Below are 24212 nucleotides of genomic sequence, written 5' to 3'. Positions count from 1 at the left end.
CTACTGACCATTCCCCACCTCAGCCCCACCTCCAGAAGTGCCCGTTACCTCCCAACTACACTATCAATTTATGAATACATCTGCAGCTTAGTGCATGGATGAAGGCACATCCCCCTGGTCCAGTCACCTCTCAGTGACTGCGACTCCACTGTCTGGAGACCAGGCCTTCAACACATGGGCCCATAGGAGATATTTCCTCCAAATCGTAACAGAATGACATACAGTGAGTGCACATGATGCTTTCAGTTTGCCAAACCTTGCCAGGTATGTACCTGTGAAAACTCCCCACATTCAAGATAGTATAGCCATCACTCCAATTTCCTGTACTTTTAGGAATTTTTTTTGTTATCACAGAAGTTGTATTTTTGTTTAGGTGTGAGTACACACATGATCTGTCATGACCAGCGAGAGATCATTTTCTGCCCTGCTTATTGTATTTTTCAATCTGTGTGTATGTGTCCGTATGAATTTATAAGTACCATGTATGTAGGTGTCTGCAGAGGCCAGAGGGCATCAAACCCTCTGGGACTAGAGTTACAGGTGCTTATGAGCCACCTGATGTGAGTTCTGAAATTGAACCTGAGCCCTTTGCAAGAGCAGTAAGTGCTCTTAACCACTGAGCCATCTCTCCAGGCCCCCTGCCCCATTTACTAAACTTTTAAATGAACCTACATTTTTAATGTGGTTAAATATATGATACAAAATGGGTGTCATACATTAATTGTAAATAAATAAAATAGGCAGCGTGGATTTGTATTGTACAGATGTCATGTTTATGTATCCGTGTCTTACGGTGGAAATTCCATGTATTTCTCGGTTTTGTTACTATATATCACTGGGATAAACGCCCTGTTTCCTTGAAGCTTTTGGCACTAGCTATTCTGTTTCATTTTAGATTATGAAAAGGGTGGTGTTTTAAAAGTTGAAGATTTTGAAAGAAAAGCCAGAGAAGGTAAGTGTCACGAAATTCTTGAAATTGGACTATGAAGTGTGGCTGCCAGTGCAGGCCCTCTTGGGACTGGCTCCTTTCTGAGCCTTCCAGGCTGCTGGAAGTGCATTAGGTACTGTCAAGTAAGAATATGGGGATCTAAGACACTTCAGAGAAATAGTTAAAAAAATAAACTTTCTACATTTTTTCCTGTTATAATTATTGCATTACTGTTATCTGTTTGTGTTTTTTGTTTTGTTTTGTTTTGTTGAGACAAAGTCTGATGTAGCTCAGGATGGCCTCACATTTGTAGTGTGGCTGAGGATAACCTTGAATTCTGATCACCTCTCAAGTGCTAGGATTTTAGGCATGAATCACCGTGACTGATTTATGTGATAGTGGGGAAGGAATCCAGGCTCATGAATGCTAGACAGTCATTCTAACACCTGAGCTAGCTACACACTCAGCCTGGCACACTCTCTCTCTTTCTTTAAATTGGAATAGGTAGGATTATCAGCAGTAATAAAAAACTGAGCACCAGAATGCCATGGGACATCCTTGAGAGACTAAATCTAAAATACAAATGATCTTTTCCAGTGGCAATAGGAGAGAGTTAAGTTATATTTCTCTGTGTTCCAGGCCTCAGCTAGGGACTTGGCATTAAGTGGCCACAGTATGTCACAGAAATTTGAAAAGCAGAGTACTGAGAGTACAGCTCAGGTGTGGAGAATTTGCCTAGTATGTGCAAGGCCCTGGGCTTGATTTCCAGCAGAGCCTGCTCACCTGCTGCTCACCCTGCCACACCCATAACTGGCAAATAAACTAAAATGCACAGAAATAAGAATAGATGATTTTTTTTTCTTGGTTTTTCGAGACAGGGTTTCTCTGTGTAGCCCTGGCTGTCCTGGAACCCAGATGGCCTAGAACTCAGAGATCTGCCTGCCTCTGCCTCCTGAGTGCTGGGATAAATGGTGACCACTGCCACCATGCCCAAAGAATAGATGATTTCATACAGGAAATGTGCAGATTCTAAAGCTGTGGTCTTGCAGAAGCAATCAGTACACAGACGTATACAGTACACAGTACACAGAAGTATACAATATGCAGAAATATACACTACATAAGCTAGACTCAAGGAAGCCCACTCACCAATTAAATGGAGACATTTTTGCTTACTCAAGCCCTATGTACAGCCAGAGAAGACCCTACATCTCTTAGTTGCAAACTTGAATGCTGTTTGCCCTCTCACTTTTAGTGTGTGATAACTTGGAGAGCTTCACCTCTGGCAGTCCTTTCCTGTGCATGGATCTCAGTTACATCACAGCTTTATTAAAAGATGGCTTTGGCTTTGCAGATGGCACCCTCCTACAGGTAAGAAAGAGCACTAGAATCTTAGAACCATCTTGTTGCTTTGGGAAAGAACTTGTTTAGTAATCAGAGCAGCAGGTGTTCTTGTTTGGGCTGAAGCCAGGGCACCCTGCTAGATACCACAAACATGTGAAACACTTGGATACAGTTACAGTCTCTGAGTGTAGTACCAGGTATGGTGTGCTTCAGGACACAAGGCAGAAAGACCTGAAGCCCAATGAAGATATTCAAGTCACGTTTATGAAGTCAGTTTAGAACTCAGTGAGAAGAAGCATTGAGAAAGAGAGGGGAGAAATAAACATCCAGAACACAGCGCAAGCAAGTTGGAAGGGCCATGCTTCCTGAATCCCAGGTTCCTCGTCTTGGGTTTGTATGCCCTCACCTGCCATGATCATGTGGTTGTAAGAACTTAAGCTGAAGTTTGCTCAAGAGAGCACAAGATAAATAGTAGCTGGGGTCATGACAGACTTATATTCAGAGAGGCTGTGAGGCAGATAAACCTGCCTGGTAACATTGGCTTACCCCTTGTCTCATTTGCACAGTGATGTTAACACTGAGTGGCTGACTTCATCAGTGTCTCAAGCATCTGTAATGTATCCTGTATATTCTAGGTCTGCTGGATATTTAGTTGAATCTCTTCTAATAGACTATGCAGCTTGAGGATATGATAACATTTTAATCATCTTTGTAAATATAATTTGTAGTCAATAGTGGTATAGGAAGTAAGAAAATGAAATTCATAAGATATATTTTAGAGGGGCTGGAGAGAAGGCTCAGTGGTTATGAGCACTTGCTGCTCTTGCAGAGGTTCCAGGGTTGGTTCCCAGGACACACATGTTGGCTCATGACCGCCTGTAACTACAGTTCCAGGGGATCTGATGCTGCCTTCTGATCTCTGTGGGCACTAGGTACATGCACGGTACACATACATACTTGTAGTTGAAACACTGATATGCATAAAATATACAATTTTTTTAAAGTGTATATTTTAGAGGTCTGGAGAGAAGTTAAGAAGTTTGCTGCTTGTCTCAGAAGTTAAGAATATTGCTGCTTATCTTAGTTAGGGTTTCTGTTGCTGTGAGGAAACATGACCACGGCAACTCATAACCAAAAACATTTAATTGGGTGACGTGCTTACAGTTCAGAGGTTTAGTCCATTGTCATGGCAGGAAGCAAGGCAGCACGGAGGCAGACATGGTGCTGGAGGAGCTGAGAGTTCTATATCTTGACCCACAGGCAACAGGAAGTGGTCTGGGACACTGGGTGTGGCTTGAGCATAAATGAGACCTCAAAGCCCCCCCCCCCCCCAGTGACACACTTCCTCTAACAAGGCCACCTACTCTAACAAAGCCACATCTCCTAATAGTGCCACTCCTTATGAGCTTATGGGGGCAGTTACATTCAAACCACCACACTGCTCTTCCAGAGAACCTAATCAGGTGGCTCACAACTACCTGCAACTCCAACTCCAAGAGATCCAACACCTCTGACCTGCACAGGCACCTGCACTCATGGGTACGTACCCACAGATGGACTCTTACATCCACACATAATTAAAAAAAAAACAAACCTGAAAAATCTTTTTTAAAAGATGTTTTTACAACCAATAGTTTATTACAGATGAAACAGAGGCTGCATGTGCTGAGGAAGGAGAGGAAGGAGTCTTAAAAAAACAATTTGATAAATACTAACCTCCTTTTCTGTAATTGAGGGACCAGATCTAAAGTCCTGCCCAAAGCAGTAAAGGCTGAGCTATCAAGACAGTCTGGTGCCGAATGCCTCAGCTGATTGTTACTGGTACTTAAGGAACAGCTGCTTACAGAGACTCAGAAAGCTGAAGATGTGCTTTCCTATCCTAAATAGGTCCCCAGCGCTTGCCGACTCCCTTCCTACCACAGCTATGAACATTTCATTATCATTGCCTTGTCAGGTTAAGGAGCATCCAGAAGCCTTTTCTCAGAATCTCTCTGTCTGCCCAGTACTGCTTGCTAGGCCTAAGGTACTCAGGCATGAGCGTGCTGGATGGAGGGGCAGTTAGGACTTGGCCACAAGAGTGCTCTTTGTAGCTATTCGCTGTCCAAAGGCCATGTTTGCTTATGTTGAAAATTTCTTCTTCTTCAACAGCTCACAAAGAAAGTGAACAACATAGAGACGGGCTGGGCCCTGGGGGCCACCTTTCACCTGCTGCAGTCTCTGGGCATTTCCAGCTGAGGCTGAGCATGTCCTCTGAAGCCTGCATTTCTGAACAACTTTGTTTTTACAGGAAGGAGCGGACTCAGGCATTTTCTGAGCTACTCTGGGGAAAGCCCGGACTGAAACCCATTAGCCGGCTTTATTAGGAGGGAGGGGGTTTTATAGATGAGTCTTGCCCCTTGAGCCTAGTGATTTGGGCTTAATTAATTTTGCACATCTAATGTGAACATCTCCCTAACCACTTGGCAGGTGTACAGCTGTCACCAGAGTGTAAATCTTTTGAGATTATTTATATGTCACAGAGTCCTGTGGGGGTGGGGGGAAGAATAGGTTTGGAACTCCATGTTAGATTGGGAGTTCAGAGATAGGTCCTTGGGAACCAAAGGAAAAAAATCTCATTTCAACCCTTGGAGTGCCTCATTCCTTTGAATGTGTTAGGTTTTTTTTTTTGCTTAAAAGCTAAATGAAGTTGACTTACTGAAGTCCATAACCTATCAATACTGGTATTTTTTTTCTTCTTCCCACCCTTATTACACTCCCTACCCTAAAACCCAAGGTGAGAAATACCTGGTTTTGCTTCCCATCTGTAACTCAAAGAGAAGGGGGAAAGATACTCTATTAGAATTTGTGTGATCCTATGGCACAATAGATCAACCAGCCAATTTAGTATTTTATTTTTTGATAGGCATCATATTATGTTGCTCAGGCGGGCCTGGTACTATGTAACCCAGGTTGCCTTGAAGGATCAATTCTCCTGCCTCAGTCTCCTGAGTCTTGGGATTACAGGTGTAAGCCATCATGCTCATCTCAAGGGAAGTCTTAGCAAGATGGTGGAGGACCTCTTAACTGTGCCTGGACTAGAGACGTAAAAAAGAGGGCCATCCAGTCGGTCGCAAGAGACAGCTGCTGCAGAGCAGGGCTGTGGCCTACTTACTACCTTTACTCCTCAGTCCACTCTGGGGTTACGACCTCGCAGCCTTAGAGATGCGTGCATATCCAGTGCCAGCGCCGCCTCCCAGGCCAGTGTGGTTATGGTGTTAAACATGGCCCTGAACTTAGCATCCTTGTATTTCTGTGCACTACAGCTGCACTCTGCCTGGTTTTGGTCTATGGCTAGAAGTCAGTGTGTGTACTATTCGAATCTAAAGACCACCATCGCTTTCATTTGTCCTTGGGGTGGGGTGTGGAAAGTGCTGGAGACGGAACCCAGGACTTCTTGCATGTTCAGCACAATGTGCTACCACTCCGCTGTTACAGTGATGCTTTCCTGCCGGGGTCCTTACTGACTTAGCTGCTGTTTTCTGAATATTGTCCAGCTCAGGATTTCACATCCTTTCCAGTGGTACCCAACATTTGATTTGATTGGCTATTTTGGCCCATATCAGAACATTTCTAGAGAACCATGTTTTTCTCTCAGGCCACCCTTTGTGTTGAGGTTGAACACGGGTCGTCATGCATGCTAGGCAGGGGTGCTCTACTACATTATAAAGTCATTATCTTAAAATTTTTACCAGGTGATGGTGGCGAACACCTTTAATTGTAGCACTTGGAAAGCAGAGGCAAGTGGATCTCTGAGTTTGAGCCCAGCCTGGTCTATAGAGCAAGTTCTAGGACAGCCAGGGATACACAGAGAAACCCTGTCTTAAAAAACCAAAAACAAAAAAAAATCATCATGTCATTTCTTGTGTGACCATCACTGGCTTGCCTCCTACTTGGTTTGTAGCATCCTCTGCTGCTCAGCTCCTCCATCATATCACTTTACCCCGTCCTCCTTCCTCTTCTCTTTCCAGGGACGTTTCCATCTCCCCTAACTTGTAATTTTCAGTCATCTCCTTTCCACTCTTCACAAAGGATGTGAATAGCCTGGCCCCATGGCAGCCCCGGGGGAACTGTCTTTTTGAAGCCATTACATTGAGTCAATAAGTATTACCATCTGCTGTGTATAAAAATGTAGGCAAATGTGTATCCCTACCCCCTCAATTTTAGGGTTTTATTGTTTTGATTAAATGTGGAATTTCTTCAGACTTTCACACTGAGAACATGTCTTAAGGCTGAGTTTCATTTTTGCTTAATTTAGCCTTGAGCTTCTTGGACACAAGTGATCCTTTCACCTTAGACTCCTGAGTATCGAGACTATAGGACGCCATGCTGAGCCTGGCTCAGACTTCTATTACTAAATTCACCTTAACTTCTTTAAAACAATGCTTGCCGCTGGGCGGTGGTGGTACACACCCTGATCCCAGCACTCGGGAGGCAGAAGCAGGAGGATCTCTCTGAGTTCGAGGTCAGCCTGGTCTACAGAGTGAGTTCCAGGACATCTAGGACTACACAGAGAAACTCTGTCTCAAAAAACCAAAAACCAAAAATCAAAAACAAAAAACCAAAACCAAACAAAAAAAACCCACAACAAAACCCCACAATCCCACAGTGCTCACACATAATGAAATAGATTTTCTACATCAGAAAGATAAAATCCAATTTCCTATGGAATGCATACTCAGTGTCTCCCTAGCAGGCTTCTCCATCCAGCTCTGTTAAGTGTTTTCGGGCAGCTCCTTTCCACTTAGGATGTCACTGATGTTTACAACCTCGTTAGCTGAGCACTACCTCCTTTCCTTCAATCATCTGCTGTCTCTCACTCCAAAGCCTCCCAGACTCTTTGAAGATAACTAGTTTTATGCCTTAAAAAAAAAAAAAAAAAAAAGCAGCATACTTTCTAGACTGTTTACCATGTCTATTAAAAAAAGTATTAAGCTAGTCATAGTCACTAAATGCTGTCACAGTTGAGAGAAACTGAGCGGATTCCTCAAGAGTAAGCGCTACAGCAGGCCTTACAGCACCAGCCTGTAATTCTGGCTACATTGGAGCTGAGGCAGGAGGATTGCTATGTAGCAAATTTGAGGCCAGTGGGCAACTCAGTAAGACACTCAAAAAGTTTTAAAAGGGAAAGAGGTTAGAAGATTTCAGTGGGGCTGGAGAGATAGCTCAGAGGTTAAGAAGTTAAGAGGCTGTGCTTCTAGAGGTCCTGAGTTCAGTTCCCAGCAACCACGTGGTGGCTCACAACCACCTGTAATGAGATCTAGTGTCCTCTTCTGGAGTGCAGGCAGACCACTGTTTATGTAAGATTTTAAAAAAAGATTAAAAAAAACCCCAAAACCTTCAGTGGCCAAGTGTATTTAGCACATCAGGTCCTAGATTAAGTCTCCAGCACTAAAGAAGGGGAGCAGACAGACAGCTCCAACGGACAGATGAGTTCCCGGTGTTCCTACCACAGGTGGTGTCTGAAGCCTCAGACACACGCACCCTAGCTGTCAAGTGTGTACTGTTCCACAGACACCTTCCAGTTACCTTGGATATTGCCAGAACTCAAAGATGGGACTCTCACCTCAGAAATTTATCTGCATATATCCTGTTAATCTTGACCAGAGTCTGTTGATTTACCAGTTTGTTCTTTTAAATACAATTTGAGGGTCTTAATTTTTCTCAAAAAAAAAAAAAAAAAAAATGCCATGGGCCTTTTTGTTTGAAACAAGTGTTTCTCTGTGTAGCCCTGGCTGGAGACCAGGCTGGCCTCAAACTCAGAGATCTGTCTACTTCTACCTCCCCAAGTACTGGGACTAAAGGCATGTGCCACCATCACCCAGCAACATGGGCCTTTTTTAAGAAGGGGGTCCTATGTGTTCTAAAGTTGCTGACAAGTCTCATCTCTGTGAAAATATATTTTCAATACCTGGGATGTGGTCTGGTACGTGGTGGACATTGTGTGTGCTATCACTATTCTATGAGGAACATCTGACTCACAGATGTCCTTGCAAAGTGTGCCTTAAAGTTCTCATCTCTGGCTTCCCCCCATATATTGGAGAGTCAGTATTCTTATTAAAGCCGCCTTTTTGCAAAGGGCGCCCTTGTCCTGATAGTCTCTGGCCATCAGTTTTTCTCAGCAGCTGCCATTTTTTATTCTGGGTACATTTTCTGGGTTTACTGACATATTGCTTTGTACTAAGTTATCCACATGTTTAAAAATCTGCCCTGTTGCAACAGCTGTCTTATCCCTTCAAAAGCGATTCCAAAATACTTTAGCTTAATTGAAAAGGAGACTTCCTTATTTTATCTTTTCAAAACAAAACCTCTGGGCAAGACGCTCTGTACAGTGTTCTTATCTAACACAGGTAAAGCTCTCTTCTGAAGGCCTCTCTGGTGCTGTGCAGTAAGTGTTTCAAACCCCAAGTAATAAACCACTCCTTAGGCTGGGCAGTGGTGGCTCATGCCTTTAATCCCAGCACTCAGGAGGCAGAGCCAGGATCTCTGTGAGTTCTAGGCCAGATGGTCTACAGAGTGAGTTCCAGGACAGGCACCAAAACTACACAGAGAAACCCTGTCTCAAAAAAACCAAAAAAAAAAAAAAAAAAAACCACACTCCTTGCTAGCCACCGGCCACCACACATGGAGGGGTGTTCCCGAGTCCTCTGCAGCTGTGTGTGCAGTGAGATTGATTATTGTTTTATAATAACAGAATGAACAGAGAATGACATCACAGAGAGGAGTCGAAACAAACCTGAAATGTGGTACTGTGATAAAGCCTACAGCATTAATAAGACCCGGCTGTTACTTATCTTCGCTTCCCCCTTAAAGTCCAGTGTACTTGGTCAAAGCAATTTGTATTTAATTGGCATGCCAGTGTCAATTTTAAAACAACAATCTAACAAAAGTGTATCAACTCTGTCAAAGTAATTATGTACATTTCTGACCAGCATTACAGTATTCTGTGTAGAAAGGATTGTTACCAAGTGAAGTGAGGGAGACAGCATCTCAGTGATTTGTTTGTTTCGTAATAAAAAGCTCCTTTCAACCAAATAGTGTCCCTTTGTTTTTGTCTTTTTTGTTTTTGTTTTTTTTTTAAGCTCAAAACTCACTGTTTTGGCTCCACAGGCCCATTAAGCAGAAGGAAAGAGACACAAGTTCTAGTGTAAATCTATTAAACCGTCGTGGAAACGCAGGTGATGGTCACATGCCAGGTGTTCTTTGTCACCCACACCATCTCCAGGAGAGGAGCACTCACTTGCTGGCAAAGGCCATTATCTGATCCTGGAGAAAAAGGAAAGGGGCGAGTGAGACTCGGTCACTGTGGGTGAGAGGACAGTGACTTCGTGGTGAGATAGCCAAGGTGACTGAGGGAGACACTCCTCCCAGGAGTCCCTGCTTTCTTTCAGCTCTAAGCAGGAGCCTGACAGCCTGAGTTCAATGACTGTAGTCCCCTGTGGAAGGAGAGATTAACTCCTGACCGGGATCCCATGTTTGCTGTGGCATGTGAACACGTGAATACAGGCACCTGAGGAGGCCAGAAGAGGGTGGAGGGTGTCGGATACCTGCTGTGAGCCATCCACCATGGGTGCTGGGGACTGAGCTCTGTAAGAGCAGCAAGCACTCCTTGTTAATCTATTTATTTATGTCTGTATGGGTGTTTTGCCAACTCATACGTCTACACACCACATGCATGCCTAGTACACTTGGGCCAGAAGGCACTGACCCCTTAGGACTGGAGTTACAGACGGCTGTGAGCCACCATGTGGGTGCTGGGGATTGAACTAAGGTCCCTCTGGAAGAACAGCCAGTGCTTTTAACCACTGAGCCTTCTCTCCAGCCCTCAGCCCTGTATTCTTAAGCCCTTCCTACATATTTCCAGTTATTGCCTAGGCACCACCAAAACCAGCAGGTACTCTTATTCATAACCAGCTGAGAAAGTAGAGCAGGTATGGTGGCTGGGCATGGCAGCACATGCCTTTAATCCCAGCACAGAGCAGGCATAAGTAGACGGATCACTATGAGTTCAAACAGTTTGGTCTACCTAGCCAGTTCCAGGCTAGTCAGGGCTACATACTAAGACCCTATCTCAAAAATAAGTACAATAAAAAATGTTATAAGTAAGAAAATTAATTCAAAGACATTTAGAATTTCTGCAGTCCTTCTCACTAAGGAAAAATGTTGGAGAGCTCTAAGTGGCCACTTACTTTGAGAGGAGACACTGCGTTAGTTGCCTGCAAGCCCCATGTCCTGAGCAGCACCAGTGGAGTGGCACTGGTGGAATAGAGCCTTTTCAATAGGTCAGTAGCAGCCAGAAGAGCAGTATTATGGCGCTGTCTGTCTGTTTCATAGCCTGTGAGGTGGCTCATGGAACCTGGAGTTCAAGAGGAGAAGGAAAGGTCAAAGCCCTCCCCCCAGTAGACACTACCACATCTTGTTGCCTAGGGCAGTTTGGCAGCCCTGACCTTTACATGATGTCAGGGGACCTGAATCCTTACCTAAGTCCTTCCCATTGAAGGCCGCTGTACTGAGATGACGAACCAAGCTGGAAATATCTCCGAAGCCCATGTTGACACCTTGTCCTGCCAGTGGATGGACTCTGTGGGCTGCATCACTAAGAATAAAGCAGCATTCAGGTGTGGCCCCCAGCAACACAGAAAGGAGAGGCCTGCTCCATCATAGTCTTACCCAATGAGTGCCACCCGAGGCCGGACGTACTCAGCAGCATGCCCCAGCCCCAGAGGAAAGAGGGCTCTGCTTTTAGCATCCACCTTGGCTATACTTGGGGGCAACTGACGAGCTGAGACCTTAGTGGGCTTCAGAAGGGAGACAACGTAGTTCAACATGGTGCTGGCAGAGTCGACGAAGTCTGTGTGGTTAGCATCACTCCACTGTATACCATCAGCCCCCAAACGGTGAAATTTGATTAGTGACTAGTAAACAATTAAAAACCCAAAGAACCCCTTTTTATAACTAAAGCTAAGGGTAATGCTACCTAACATGCCTAAACTGATCTTGTTCATGAGGGACAAACCCCTTAAAACACATGCAAAGCTCTCTTTCCCAGCATTCCCTGCAAGTTTTATTTAGGATCATGCCCAAGTATTTCCGGGTTGGCCCCTGACTAGAACTGAACTTTACCTTCACTAGTCCCCAGTAATAGCCACCAACTGGCTACAGTGCAGCTCACCTTGTGCTAGCCTGCCTGAGCTCAGGTGAAGCACAGACCAGCTCTGAAGCCTGTTCCAGTGCCACCCTCTGCATGCCTTCATCTGTTACTGTACTTGTCACTCTCCCACTGGACTGTGCGCGTCCTGACAGTCTGTCTCCAGAGCCTTGTACTCAGGAGGCACGACTCCAGAGCTGCTTCGCTGTACAGGAATGCAGACTATACAGCCGTGGCAGGCCTTTCTAGCAGCACAGCAGCCCACAGCTTCCATTTGGCATTCCCCTGGATGCCCTCACCGAATCTAAACCAAGGACTGGACTCGCTAAGGGGAAGCTCATGATTACTCCTTTTTCCTCATTACACCAGTGGCTGGACAGGTGATACTCACAAAGGCAGAGTTGATGGCATCCACAAATTCTTCCTCATCCATGCTGACCAGTTCTGCTGCATGGTCATGGGATGTGGACCAAACCAAGGAACTCAAGGTATCTGAGAGCTATATCAAAAGAAGAACATCAGCCTGGTGTGGTGGCACATGCCTGTAATCATAGCATACAGCAGGATGAGTGTTAGGCCAGCCTGGGGCATAGCTCTCAAAAAAACCAAGAGCAATAAAAACCTGCCTCTTCTGAACTTTGGCATTTTCAAGCATAAAGGACACAGAGAAAAGGAAGCAATGCATGACCGAACACAGTCCCTTTACAGCAGGCTGAATCAGGACAGTGACGTTCCATAGTCTACGGCTGGCTACCTTTGAGCCACCTGGCCAGAGGCTCTCTTACCGGGAGCAGAGCAATAGGCCCAGAGGGGAGAAATCTCTGCCAGGCTACGTTGTTTTCTGTGGCCTAGAATAAAAGGAAAGGTCTTGTAAGGGCTACTGAGTGCCCAGGACAAGGTCCTCAGCTGGCAACTCCAGAGCTCACCTCTGATAAGTGCAGAGTGGCCACCACAGCAGACTGGTCATAGGTCCAGCTGACATTCTGGATCCCAGCAGCTTGCCTTACTCCTGAGTTGTGCCCATCAGCACCAATCTGCACGGACATAAGTAAGAGCTAAGTCTTACAACCACTTCAAAACCAAACTGCTCCAGTTTCTTTGCCCCTTTGCCTACTCTCGACTGGAGTAGGAAACTGTCAGGCCTGTCCCCTCACAGCCCCTACAGGGACAGCCCTACAAAATGGGATCTCAGTCTGAGCTAATGGGACCAAAGTGGCTATCTGAAGCAAGAAGTGCCAGCAATAGCCATATTCAACCAGAGTCTCTGGATCCATGAACTAGAAAAGTCAGGCACAGAGTGGGCACTGTAGTTGAAGAGAAGCAGCTGGTGAGCAGAGACAGAGAAATGAGAAAATGAGAGCCACAAGGAGATGAATGAATGGCACAGGACTTCTGGGACAGAAAAGAACACGGCCCGAGTTTCCAGCACTCCTGTTCCGTCCTGTCCTGGGAGGCCTGCTAGCCTATCTGAAGCTGGCCCATGAGGTTGCTTCCCAACCAGGAGGTGGGAAACCATCTTAGCTCAGGCTGCCTTGAACAGAGGCTGGTTACTCTATAAACAATACCCTAAAGTCAACCCATGGTTTCCATCTGAAAATACAGACTCTAGGATGGAAGGTGTAGACATGCAAGACCCCTGACGAAGGAAGAATCTTCAACTACCAACAGTTTGGTCTGGAGGGTGCTGCCATCACCTAGGGTAATATTGACCCAAGGGCTGGAGTCTGCCATGGAAAACGGACTAGGCCAGGCATAGCCAACAGCTTTGCTCCTGTAGAGAACCTTCACACGGTCTGGAGAAGTCAAAAGAGAAAGAAGTAAAACATCAGAAAGGTGGGTAAAGGACCATGCACAAACTGTAATAGCCTAAAAGCAACTTCCCTGGATAGCCCTGTCCTGCCATTTACTGACAAGCAAAAAAAGCAAGATCTAAAAGTAATGATTAACACTTGGCCTAGGAACTGCTGGTGAAGAGCAGAAGCCAGAACCACTCAGTGTCAAAAAGTTAAAAAAAGAAAGCACTAGCCGGGCATAGTGGAGTGAGCCTTTAATCCTAGCAGATGCAGGCACATCTCTATGAGTTTGAGGCCAGCCTGGTCTACATAGGAGTTCTAAGCTAGCCAGAGCTACACAGTGAAATCCTGACTCAACACCCCCACCCCCAACACACATGAGAGACAGAGGGAGAATTTTGGCCTAAGGCTCTTCTCCTGGTTTCACTCTGCATCTGAGGGGGTGGGGGGAATGCAGGCAGACATATGTGTTACACTGTAAAAGATTTTCTTCTTGGGTGCTAAGTTATAGTTAGATGGGAGAAATAAATTCTGGTGTACAATCACAGTGGATGATGGCTACAGATGACAGTGATGTAGGTAGGTCAGTGGAAAAGCACTTGCCTAGCATGCTCAATCCCAAGTAACACATACACACACACACACACAGATTCTGGTGATGGAGCCTAAGGCCTTACATACTAGACAACTGATCTACCACTGAGTTATACCACCAGTCCTAATTTTTTTGTTTTTTTGTTTTGTTTGTTTTGTTTTTTTGAGACAGGGTTTCTCTGTGTAGCCCTGGCTGTCCTGGACCTCACTCTGTAGACCAGGCTGACCTCAAACTCACAGAGATCCACCTGCCTCTGCCTCCCAAGTGCTGGGATTAAAGGCATGTGCCACCACTGCCGCCCAACCCTAAACTACTTTTAAAAGCTACATGGTGGCCCATTACATGGATGAATGAACAATATCCCATATAAAAAACCTGATAAGCTGGGCATGGTGGCGCATGCCTCTAGTTTTAGCATTTGGGAAGTAGTACTAGGAAGACCAGGAGTTAAAGGCTAGCCAGAGGGGGCTGGAGAGATGGCTCAGCGGTTAAGAGCACTGGCTGCTCTTCCAGAGGTCCTGAGTTCAATTCCCAGCACCCACATGATGGCTCACAGCCATCTGTAATGAAATATGATGCCCTCTTCTGTCCTGCAGGCATACACGCAGGCAGAACACTGTATACATAATAATAAAATACTCTTTAAAAAAAAAAAAGGCTAGCCAGAGGTACATAGTGAGTTCAAACTCAGCCTGGGCTACATGAGATCCTTTGTTAAGAGACTGAAAGAAAAAGAGAAAAGAAAAAACTCATAATTGCTTCCAGTTTTTCTCTCACTTGATTCCCAAGGTACTATACATAGAGCAATTCATATATCTCCTAAGTAGTTCATATCCAGAAAATGCAAGGAACTCTTCTAACTAAAAAACGAAAAGATAAATGACCCATTTTTAAATGTGCAAAAGATTTCTAATAGACATTCCTCTAAAGCAAATATACAACTAAGCACATGAAAAGGTATTAACATTATTACTCATTAGGTTAACGAAATCAAAAGTACAACAGGCCATATCAGGACATCTGTAATCTAAAAGAAGGCAAGCACTGAGAAGGGTGTGGAGAAACTGAGCCACTTCAACCAGGGGAAGTGAATGATGCATCCTCCAGAAAAGAGTTTTGTAGCTAGAATTTTCCTGCCTGGCCCACAGTCAGGACAAATCTCTCTCACCCGCCAGTCCCACAGCCGCTCAGACCCAACCAAGTAAACACAGAGACTTATATTAGTTACAAACTGTATGGCAGTACCAGGCTTCTTGCTAACTGTTCTTATATCTTAAATTAATCCATTTCTATAAATCTATACCTTGCCACGTGGCTCATGGCTTACTGGCATCTTCACATGCTGTTTGTCATCACGTCAGCTGGCAGTGTCTCTGACACAGCCTTTCACTTCCCAGAATTCTTCTCCTCCTTGTCCCACCTATACTTCCTCCTGCCAGACTACTGGCCAATCAGTGTTTTATTTACTTACCAATCAGAGCAACACATTTGCCATACAGAACATTCCACAGCAGAGTTTGGCAATTCCTCAGAATGTTCAATACAGAATTATCATATGACTATGCAACTCCACTTCCAAGTATCCAACCAGGATAATGAAAACACATGCTAGGCCTGCTGGTGCAAGCTGCTTGTGAGGCCGAGACAAGCAGTTATAACTTAGAACCTGCCTGGAATACTGAGTGAGTCTAAGTCCAGCCTGAGAAACTTAGTGAGACCCTGTCCAAAACAAAAAGTAAAAAGAGAGCTGGGAAAACAGCTGAGGGGTTGAGAGACTGCCTAGCTTTCAAGACCCTGCATGCAGTCCTGAGTACTGGAGAAAACACAAAACGACAAACCACCCATCACGCAAAATAGTCACAACACTATTCATCAACTGCCAAAAGTGGAAACAACCCAAATTCTATTAACTGATGAATAAATACCTTTTGATATATCTATACAATGAAACATTATTCATCAAGACAAAGAGGAGTATTACTAGTTGATGCTGCAATGTGACTGAATCTCAAACCATGCTGGAGCGAGATCTAACCCACTAAAAAGGGAGTGATTCCCTCCTCTGAGAAAGATAAAAGCGAAAGTTCAGGTAAGAATGAAGAATGGCAGTAAGTAGGTGTGAGGTTTTCTTCTGAGGGATGGAAACACTCTAAAGAATGCCGTGGGAACAGCTGCACAACTCCATAAATACACTGAAAGTCCCTGAGTTACACGTAATAGGAGAACTGTATGGTATAAGCTTTTTTAAATAAAGCTGGTAAAAAGAAAGATAAATCCTAAAAGGATCTCATCATTTTCTTTTCCTTTTTTCGGAGACAAGACTACTATGTATCCCTGGTTGGCCTGGAACTCATTATGCAGTCCTGGCTGGCTTCAGTTCACAGAGATCCGCCTGCCTCTGCCTCCCCAGTGCTGGCATTGAAGGTGTGCCACCACCGCCTGGCCGGAGGCTATTCAGTACCTCTCAAAGGGTCTTTTCTTTAGCAAGTACCGAGGCAATCACTTCCCAGAGAGGAATGGAGACAGCAGCTCGCTCACCTGCCACGGCCTCCAGCTGCTTGATGAGAGCATGCATGATGATGTCATTTTCCACTATGTAGCCAATGTCATCTAAGTTATCCCTGTCAAACATGATCAGGGCCTCTGAGCAGGAGTCCCACACCTGCAAACACAACAGAAAAATGCATTAACTAAAGAAAATATAACCCAATTCCAACCCAAAGCTGAATGTGGCTTTCCAGAGTGAGAGGCAGCACATCACAGTCTGTCAGCCTCTTTGGCAAGATAAAAGTGAGAAGACTCAGAGTCAAGAATGGTGGGCACGCCTGTGAGACTGATCCGGCAAGCCTCAGCTACTCAATAAGTTCAAGACAAGCCTGGGATACCTGAGCCTTTACCTCAAAAAGACCAAATTAATTCATTAAAAAGTAAGCTGATTCTCAGGAATACCCCCACACTGAATTTATTTTATTTTATTTTTTTTTTTATTTTTTGGTTTTTCGAGACAGAGTTTCTCTGTATAGTTTTGGTGCCTTTCCTGGATCTAGCTCTGTAGCCCAGGCTGGCCTCAAACTCAGAGAGATCTGCCTGGCTCTGCCTCCCGAGTGCTGGAATTAAAGGCATGCACTACCACCACTTGGTGAATTTAAATTTTGATTCATAAAAAGCCCAAAGAAAACGGACTCTGACAAGGTAACATGAGACAGACCAAGACATCTTGACAAAGTTAAGGGGAAGGAGGTACCTGCATCCGCCGGAAGGCTTTGCACCGCATATTGCAGATGTGGTCCCATGCACCAAGACCTACAAAAGAAACACAGAAACCTCACATGGACCTGGGCCCCTGGTCCTGGGCCCCCTTGTGTTTCTCCATCCTGGTAAGTAGGAGGTTATTTTCAGTGTTCTCCAAAAACAGAAGTGAAAAACTCTGCATGCTGTTAGGAACTGTAGGGAAAGGGGGCTAGCTAAAGAAACCCATCCTGACTCTAGAGCCCAGAACCAGGGAAAGAAACACAGCATGGGGTCTGGGACCTGAGCCTAAGAAAGAAACACTTTATCCCCAAAACCAGAACCCAGGAAACATACCCTGACTCTGAAACCAGTATCAAAGAAACATTCTTGGTCCCTAGAATCAGAGCCAGTGAAAGGAATATGCCCTGGTCTTAGAATTAGAGTCAAAAAACTAAGAAAGGCCAGTGAAGAAAACACAGTTTGGCTCTGAGATCAGGGCCATCTCTGCCCCTAACCCACAAAACCAACCAATCCTGAGCAGACCCTGGTTGACTCTGACCCCAAGAGACCCTATATAAACCACTCTGCCTGGTCAGCTGTGGGTTCTTCTCTCCACCCTGGTAGAAGCAACCACTCTCTTGGACTCCTCCTCCCCAAAGAAATCTCTTTCTCAAAAGAGTTTTGGTGTGAAGATCTTCATTCACCAGCACAGAGAAGATTGCTAAGAAGTCCCATAGTGGACTGAGCAGAAAAAAAACCTTGCTGAGACATTTCCTTAGGGGACTAAGCAAGTGGGAGCTGAAAAAGTAACACTTTTTTGCCAGAGCCAGAGAATATTGCTACATTTCTGTAGGGGTTTTCTCTTTGCAGAGTGAAGCAAAAGAAGCAACATCTTAGGCCAGAGAAGAAATGGAACTCTGCTAGGAAGCCCCCTTAAGTGGGGGCTGAGCAATTGCTCAGCTGAAGCAGCTCTCCAGGAGAGGAGCAGGATTGCTATATCCTGCGGGGAGACCATCCCCCACCACACCACATATAGCCTGACTCCTGAGCAGTCAGGATGCCCTTCCCTGCTGAGCTGTCCTAGCAGCTCCAGGCCTGACTCTCCCTAGAAGTGAGAATACCTTCCCTTCCCGGGCTCAGCTGTCTCATTGTGGCTCCAGTTGTCAGAGCTGTCCTAGCAGCTGAAGATGTCGCCTGACTCTTCAAATAGTCAGGATACCTTTCCCCTAGAGTTGCAATACAGTTACTTACATTCTGGTGCTTAAACCCGGGATCAAACCCACAGAGTTGCAAAACTTCCTTACAGGGACCAAGCCCTTCTGCTTTCATCTCCAGATTATACAGCATGAAGAAGAACCAAAGGCCAGATCACAGGAAAGCAGTGAAAACCAAAGGAAAACTAAACCACTATCATCCTTTCTCCTTACTACCTTATTAGTTAGAAACGTTCTAAAGACTTGTTTTTTCCAACTCTTCCTGACACTTTGTGCTTTGAAGAAATATTTACTAAGCATCTACCAAGAGCCAGTTATAATTTTAGGTCCAGGTCAGACCAAACAATTCCCTGTGCAGCAGCTATTTTAGCTGGAGAGATTGTGGAGACCCACAGAGGATTCCTAGCGAGACCTTACCCAGGGTCAGAGACTCTGAGCTTGCTTTACCCAGCAGGCTGCATAATGGGATGGTTTGGCCACAGGTGTGTTTTCCAGGTGTGTGGAAGGGTCTACACTTGGCTGTAAGTTGTGCTTTGATCTTGCAAGGGAGAGATCTTTTGCCTCTCCCCTTGGCATATTATAAAAAGCCCTTCTGAATAAACTTCGAGGCTGCTAGGTACTGATACAGGCCCTCCTGAAGCTATCCTGTGTCTGTCTTTCTCCTCATCTAGGTCTATCTTTCTATCTGGTATTTCCTCATTCCTCTCTCCTTCACCCAAGAATCCTTCGAAAGGTGGAAAATCAGAGCTGGATTCCCAGAGACTGCCACAAGAGACAGACAACATGAACACGTACATAATGTCAGGTAGAGCTTCATAAATAAAAAACTGTAGGACTGACTGGGCGTGGTGGCGCACGCCTTTAGTCCCAGCTCTTGGGAGGCAGAGGCAGGCAGATCTCTGTGAGTTCAAGGCCAGCCTGGTCTACGGATGAGTTCTAGGACAGCCAGGGCAGTTACACAGAGAAACTCTGTCTTGAGAAACTTAAAAAAAAAAAAAAAAAAGAAAAGAAAAAAATATGTAGGAACTGAGGTAGCTTCATTCTCAAATAAAATCACTGGGTTTCATCCCTACTACCACATAAAATGGTATGGTGACACCTCACATCATCCCAGCAGATGGGAGGTGGAAGCAGAGGGACCAGCATTCAAGCTCAAGTTCAAGGCCAGATCCTATCTTTGAAAAAAGAAAGGAAGCCAGGCAGTGGTGGCACACATCTCTAGTCCTATCACTCTGGGAGGCAGGAACAGGCAGATCTCCAAGTTCAAGGCCAGCCTGGTCTCCGAAGTGAGTTTCAGGAAGGTAAGGCTAGAGCTATAAAGTGACTGAAGAGTTGAATTCTAGATAGAACTGTCTCAAATAGGACGGCCTTGAGGTTGGGAGTATCATGTAGCACAAACAGAAAGACAATTCGTCTATACCACCCCCAAAAAAGGCCACTGAGGACTGACTTGGACTAGAGGGAATGTAGTAGCCCAAATCATAATAGTCTAACATCATAAAAGAGGGGGACATGATGGATCCACATGTCTCCAGACCAGGACCTGACACACTGTCAACTCCAGCAGTCCTCATCGTCAACTATGACCACTACCAAGCTCACCTGCTCACTCCCCACTGAGAGCCTGCTCTCACATGCTCTAGTGGCTGCTGACTGCCCTGTGGGACTGCCTAGGCCTATGGGAAAGCCGAGAGGAAAGGAGGCAGGGCCCGGGGACAGGCTCTTCGACTCACTGCTGAGGAGGGTTGCAGAGCCAGGGGAAATGGAGCTGACTCTGTTGCTGTAAGTGTCTGACAACTTCTCCAGTACTTTCTTTGGACCCCCTTCCAGCAACAGGATTTTCTTGTCACGAAAATGAATATCATGTCCTAAGAAAGAAAAAGAATTGACATTTAAATCATTTTAGGAAAGCCAAGGATTTAATTACGTAGTAGGGCAACTACAACTAATAAGGATGTATTGCCCACTTCTAAAGGCCAGGATTTTGAAAGTTTTCATCACAAAGAAATAGTAAGTGCTTAAGGAAATGTTTAAGCAGATTTGAAGTATACAACGTATGTATATATCAAAACATTACAAGGCACACCATTAATAAGTGTAATTTTTATGTTTCAAGTCTTCAATTAGAAACAAATATAAACCAGCTGTGGTAGCTCATACCTGTGATCCTAGCACCTGTAAGGTAGGAAGGTTACCATGATTTTGCAGTCAGCCTAGGCTACAGAACGAGAACATGTCTCAAAATACAAAACAGCCGGGAGGTGGTGGCTCACGCCTTTACTCCCAGCACTCAGGAGGCTGAGGTAGGTGGATCTCTGTGAGTTCGAGGCCAACCTGAGCTACAGAATGAGTTCCAGGACAGCCTGGCTACACAGAGAAACCCTGTTTCAAAAAACAAAAACAAAACCAAAAAAACAACAAAAAGAAAAAAGATTAACTCGTCTCCTAGCCTTGGAAATAAGTTTCTAAGCTGGGGATATAGCTCAGTGGTGGCATGTCTGCCTATCAAGTTGAGGTCCTAGTTCAATCCTCAGTACTGCAAAAATAATAATTCCAATTACCTAGCGAGGGGGGGGGGGACACTATCCTAAGCAATAACATAATCCACCATTTCATTAGACAGCCACCCTCCACACAACTGTACAGTGTCTCCAGAGTTCACTATATGTCACACAAAGAAGCAAATAATGGAAAAATTTATTAGTGGCAAGTAGAATTCCTTAGGAAGGAAGGATAAAAATTTGTAGCCATCTATTTCTTAACCTCAGATTGAACTCACTAAAACCGAAACTTCATGACCCTGGATGCAGCTCAACAGGACAGCACTAGCGTCACATGAGCGAGGCCTGGGGGTTCGTCTCTAGGCTGTGGTTGAGCACGTTCACACACACAGGAGAAAGTGAGGAGGAGGGTTTAGAACAGAAACATAAAACAATGGAGTATTTTATGTAAACAAATTCACTGCAGTCTCAAGATAGAATTACAAATTTATTATTTAGGGACTGGAGAGATGGCTCAGTGGTTAAGAGCACTGGCTGTTCTTCCAGAGGACGTGAGTTCAGTTCCCGGGACCCATATGGTGGCTCACAACCATCTGTAATGGGATCTGGTGCCCTGTTCTGGTGTGCAGGCAGAACACTGTGTACATAATAAGTAAGTAAATCTTAAAACAACAACAAGAACAACAACAAAAAACCCTATTATTTAAAAAATACACTACAAACGGGATTCTAAAACATCTGCAGTGAAAACTGGAACTTGGAAACGTCATTACTGGGAGAAGGCCCGCAGAAGTCTCCTCAGTATTGGAAAAAGCTAAGAACTAGAGGTAATTTGCTATTGGCAATGAAGGTGTTATAAAGAAATAATGTGGTTGGGTGGTGGCGGTGGCAACGAATACCTTTAATCCCAGCACTAGGGAGCCAGAGGCAGGCGAATCTCTGTGAGTTTGAGGCCAGCCTGGTCTACAGAGGAAGTTGGAGGGCTACACAGAGAAACCCTGTCTTCAAAACCAAACCAAAACACCAAAACCAAACAAAAAATAATTAGTTTTCTAAACACATTATAAAACACATCCAGGTGATATATTTTATTTCTTAACTATTTAATGTGACTTTTTTTTTTTTCTGGAGCTGAAGCTCAAACCCAGGGCCTTGCGCTTAAGTGCTCTACCACTGAGCTAAATCCCCAACCCCGTGACTTTTTTTAAAATGAAAAAAACACTTAGAAACTTAGAAATAATGTAAGGCGGCCTGGTGTAGTAGTGTACACCTGTATTCCTGGCCACTCAGGGACTCAGGCAGGAATACTGTTTGAGCCCAGGAGTAGAAGGCTTAAAATAAAAAGAATGGTATATTACAAGAATGGATTGAAATGTACTTGAGAAATTATGCAAGGAACTGTTCCCAAACCCAAATGTGAGAGGGAGCTACAAGCCTGAAACATAAATTAGTTGTGAGTTTGAAGAAGAATAACAAAGGAAAACAGAGTGGACTAAAAGAGAAACATTAATCAAAGCCTACATGAATTAGGAGTGTGCTTGGAATGTGTGTGTGTGGGGTGGGGGGTGGAGGGTGGTGTCACTTGAAGTTCCAGGCTAGCCAGGGATAGAGTAGGATCTTATTTCAAACAAAATCCTATTGGAAATGTCTTACTCACATATTTGTTTGTTTGGGTTGTTTTTGTTTTGTTTTGTTTTTTGACAGAGGGTTTTAGGTATCCAATGCCAATCAAACTTACTATGTAGCCCAAAGATGACTTTGAACTTCTGATCCTCCTGCCGATACCTTCCAAGGGCTGCGATCACAGGAGTTTACCACCATACCTTTTAGCACCCTGACTTTTAACAGTCACTCCTGAGTTTTAAAATGGACAGAGAAGGAAACGATTCATTACAGAATTGTGTGTGTGTGTGTGTGTGTTAATAAGAGGGAAGCAGTGCTGCCCTCCCTCGCTGTGGCACCAGGGAAGAGACGAGAAAAGGGCAGCAAAGCAAACGAAAAACTCACAAAAATCTAACACAGAAGCAAGCCACCAAAATATGAACCCTAAGTTTCAACGGGACCAGGAATGGTGGCGTACAATGCCTGCACTTGGTAAATTTAGTCAACATCATTGGTCACTGGGGAAATACAAACACAAACCACTTCCTACCCACAAACAAAAGGACTGTAGGTAGTGCTGTCACGGTCTGGAGAAACTGGAGCATTCCTGTATTCTTCATGATAACGTAAAATGGTACAACCTCTCAAAGTTTGGCAGTTCTTCAAAACATTGGTTACCACGTAACCCGGAGATTCCACTGGTGAGAACAGACTCAAGATAACTGACACTATGTCTACACCAACGCTTGCACACAAAATGTTCCTGAAAGAATGACCTGTTATAGGCCAAAGTGAAAACAAATCAAACGTTCATCCGTTAATAAATGGGCACATACACACCATAGAGTATTGCTTCAGCCCTCAAAGAGAACGTCGTTCTGATGCATGCTGCAACATGGATTAACCTTGAAAACACTAAGTATATGTCCACTTACATCCAACTATCCAGAAAAAGCAAATGTACAGACAGAAAATTGGAGAGTCGCTGTCTAGGGCTGTGAGGATGAGGAGAAATGGAGTAACTTATGAGTTCCTAGATTTGTTTTTGTTTGTTTTGTTAGAGTAAGGGTAATGTACTAAAACTTTTTGTGGTGACTGTATAGCTCTGCGAATGTACTAAAAACTCACTGGACGGCATGCTTGAAGTGGGAGGATTTATAACTATGTCAACAGTTATCTTAAGCTGCTTTAGGGCCGGGCGTAGTGGTGCACGCCTTTAATCCCAGCACTCAGGAGAAAGAGGCAGGCGGATCTATGAGTTCTAGTCCAACCTGGTCTACTATCCGACACCACAAGGCCTAATGCCTCCCACAGTGCTCATAAATCCTGGGCAGTTGCCAAGCGTCGGACTGACTTAGAAGGGTCACCCGCTTTTCCCATAGTACTGAAGCATCGTGCTCATTCCCGTGGGCCCGAGGGCTCCGCTGGGAGGGTAGCGAGCAAACCACCAGGTGAGGCACGCTTGGTTTTTTGTTTTTGTTTTTGTTTTTTTAGTACAGCGTCCCGACTCCCACTCGGAGCTGCCCGGTTCCCCGCCACGGTCGAGATGCACCTACCCAAGGCACAAGCCATGGCAGCGCCCACCAGGCCTCCTCCTGATACTACCACATCGTACACGGTGTCTGCCGAGGAGCCGGCCCATCGCCGACAGGCAACCAGAGGGCCGAGTCCCCCAGCACGCCACCAGCGGACGCACAGCAAGCGGGTCATCGAGCCAACGCGGGCCGCCGCCATAGTGACTCGCGCCTGCGCCTGAAGCCGGGACTCCCCACGGACCTAACCCGGACAGTGCTTCCGGGGCAGTCTCCTACCCTGTGCTG

The 24212-nt window shown here is 45.1% G+C and overlaps 2 protein-coding genes across 2 annotated transcripts in view; one reads left to right on the top strand and one right to left on the bottom strand.

Annotated features, from left to right (window-relative positions):
- Entpd5 (ectonucleoside triphosphate diphosphohydrolase 5 (inactive)) overlaps nucleotides 1–6528 on the top strand; it is a 37866-nt gene extending 31338 nt beyond the window's left edge. The window contains 3 exon segments of the mRNA XM_059279571.1: nucleotides 896–952; nucleotides 2184–2299; nucleotides 4421–6528. Of these exon segments, the coding sequence (XP_059135554.1) occupies nucleotides 896–952; nucleotides 2184–2299; nucleotides 4421–4507 (260 nt within the window). The 3' untranslated portion in view covers nucleotides 4508–6528.
- A 2866-nt stretch (nucleotides 6529–9394) lies between these two features.
- Coq6 (coenzyme Q6, monooxygenase) lies at nucleotides 9395–24188 on the bottom strand. Its single transcript, XM_059279570.1, has 12 exons — nucleotides 23949–24188; nucleotides 20023–20157; nucleotides 17089–17147; nucleotides 16383–16506; nucleotides 13119–13249; nucleotides 12383–12490; nucleotides 12242–12304; nucleotides 11848–11955; nucleotides 10979–11181; nucleotides 10789–10904; nucleotides 10498–10664; nucleotides 9395–9574 (listed from the first exon to the last, which is right to left on the bottom strand). Exons 1-12 carry the CDS (start codon nucleotides 24124–24126, stop codon nucleotides 9545–9547), a joined length of 1422 nt encoding a protein of 473 aa, XP_059135553.1. The 5' UTR covers nucleotides 24127–24188; the 3' UTR covers nucleotides 9395–9544.
- Between the last annotated feature and the right edge of the window lie 24 nt (nucleotides 24189–24212).

The sequence above is a fragment of the Peromyscus eremicus genome, chromosome 14 (assembly GCF_949786415.1).
Source record: "Peromyscus eremicus chromosome 14, PerEre_H2_v1, whole genome shotgun sequence".
NCBI classification, from domain to species: Eukaryota; Metazoa; Chordata; class Mammalia; order Rodentia; family Cricetidae; genus Peromyscus; species Peromyscus eremicus.
Note: the sequence above shows the minus strand (reverse complement) of the source record. Positions and strands in the feature narration are given on the sequence as shown.

Excerpts from the sequence above, each read along its gene's own strand:
- Coq6 (XM_059279570.1), bottom strand. The coding sequence starts at position 24,126 with ATGGCGGCGGCCCGCGTTGGCTCGATGACCCGCTTGCTGTGCGTCCGC. Across the intron at positions 20,158-23,948 it reads TGCCATGGCTTGTGCCTTGG|GACATGATATTCATTTTCGT; the intron begins GTAGGTGCATCT and ends TTTCTTTCTTAG. Across the intron at positions 10,665-10,788 it reads CTTCAATGGGAAGGACTTAG|GTTCCATGAGCCACCTCACA; the intron begins GTAAGGATTCAG and ends CTTGAACTCCAG.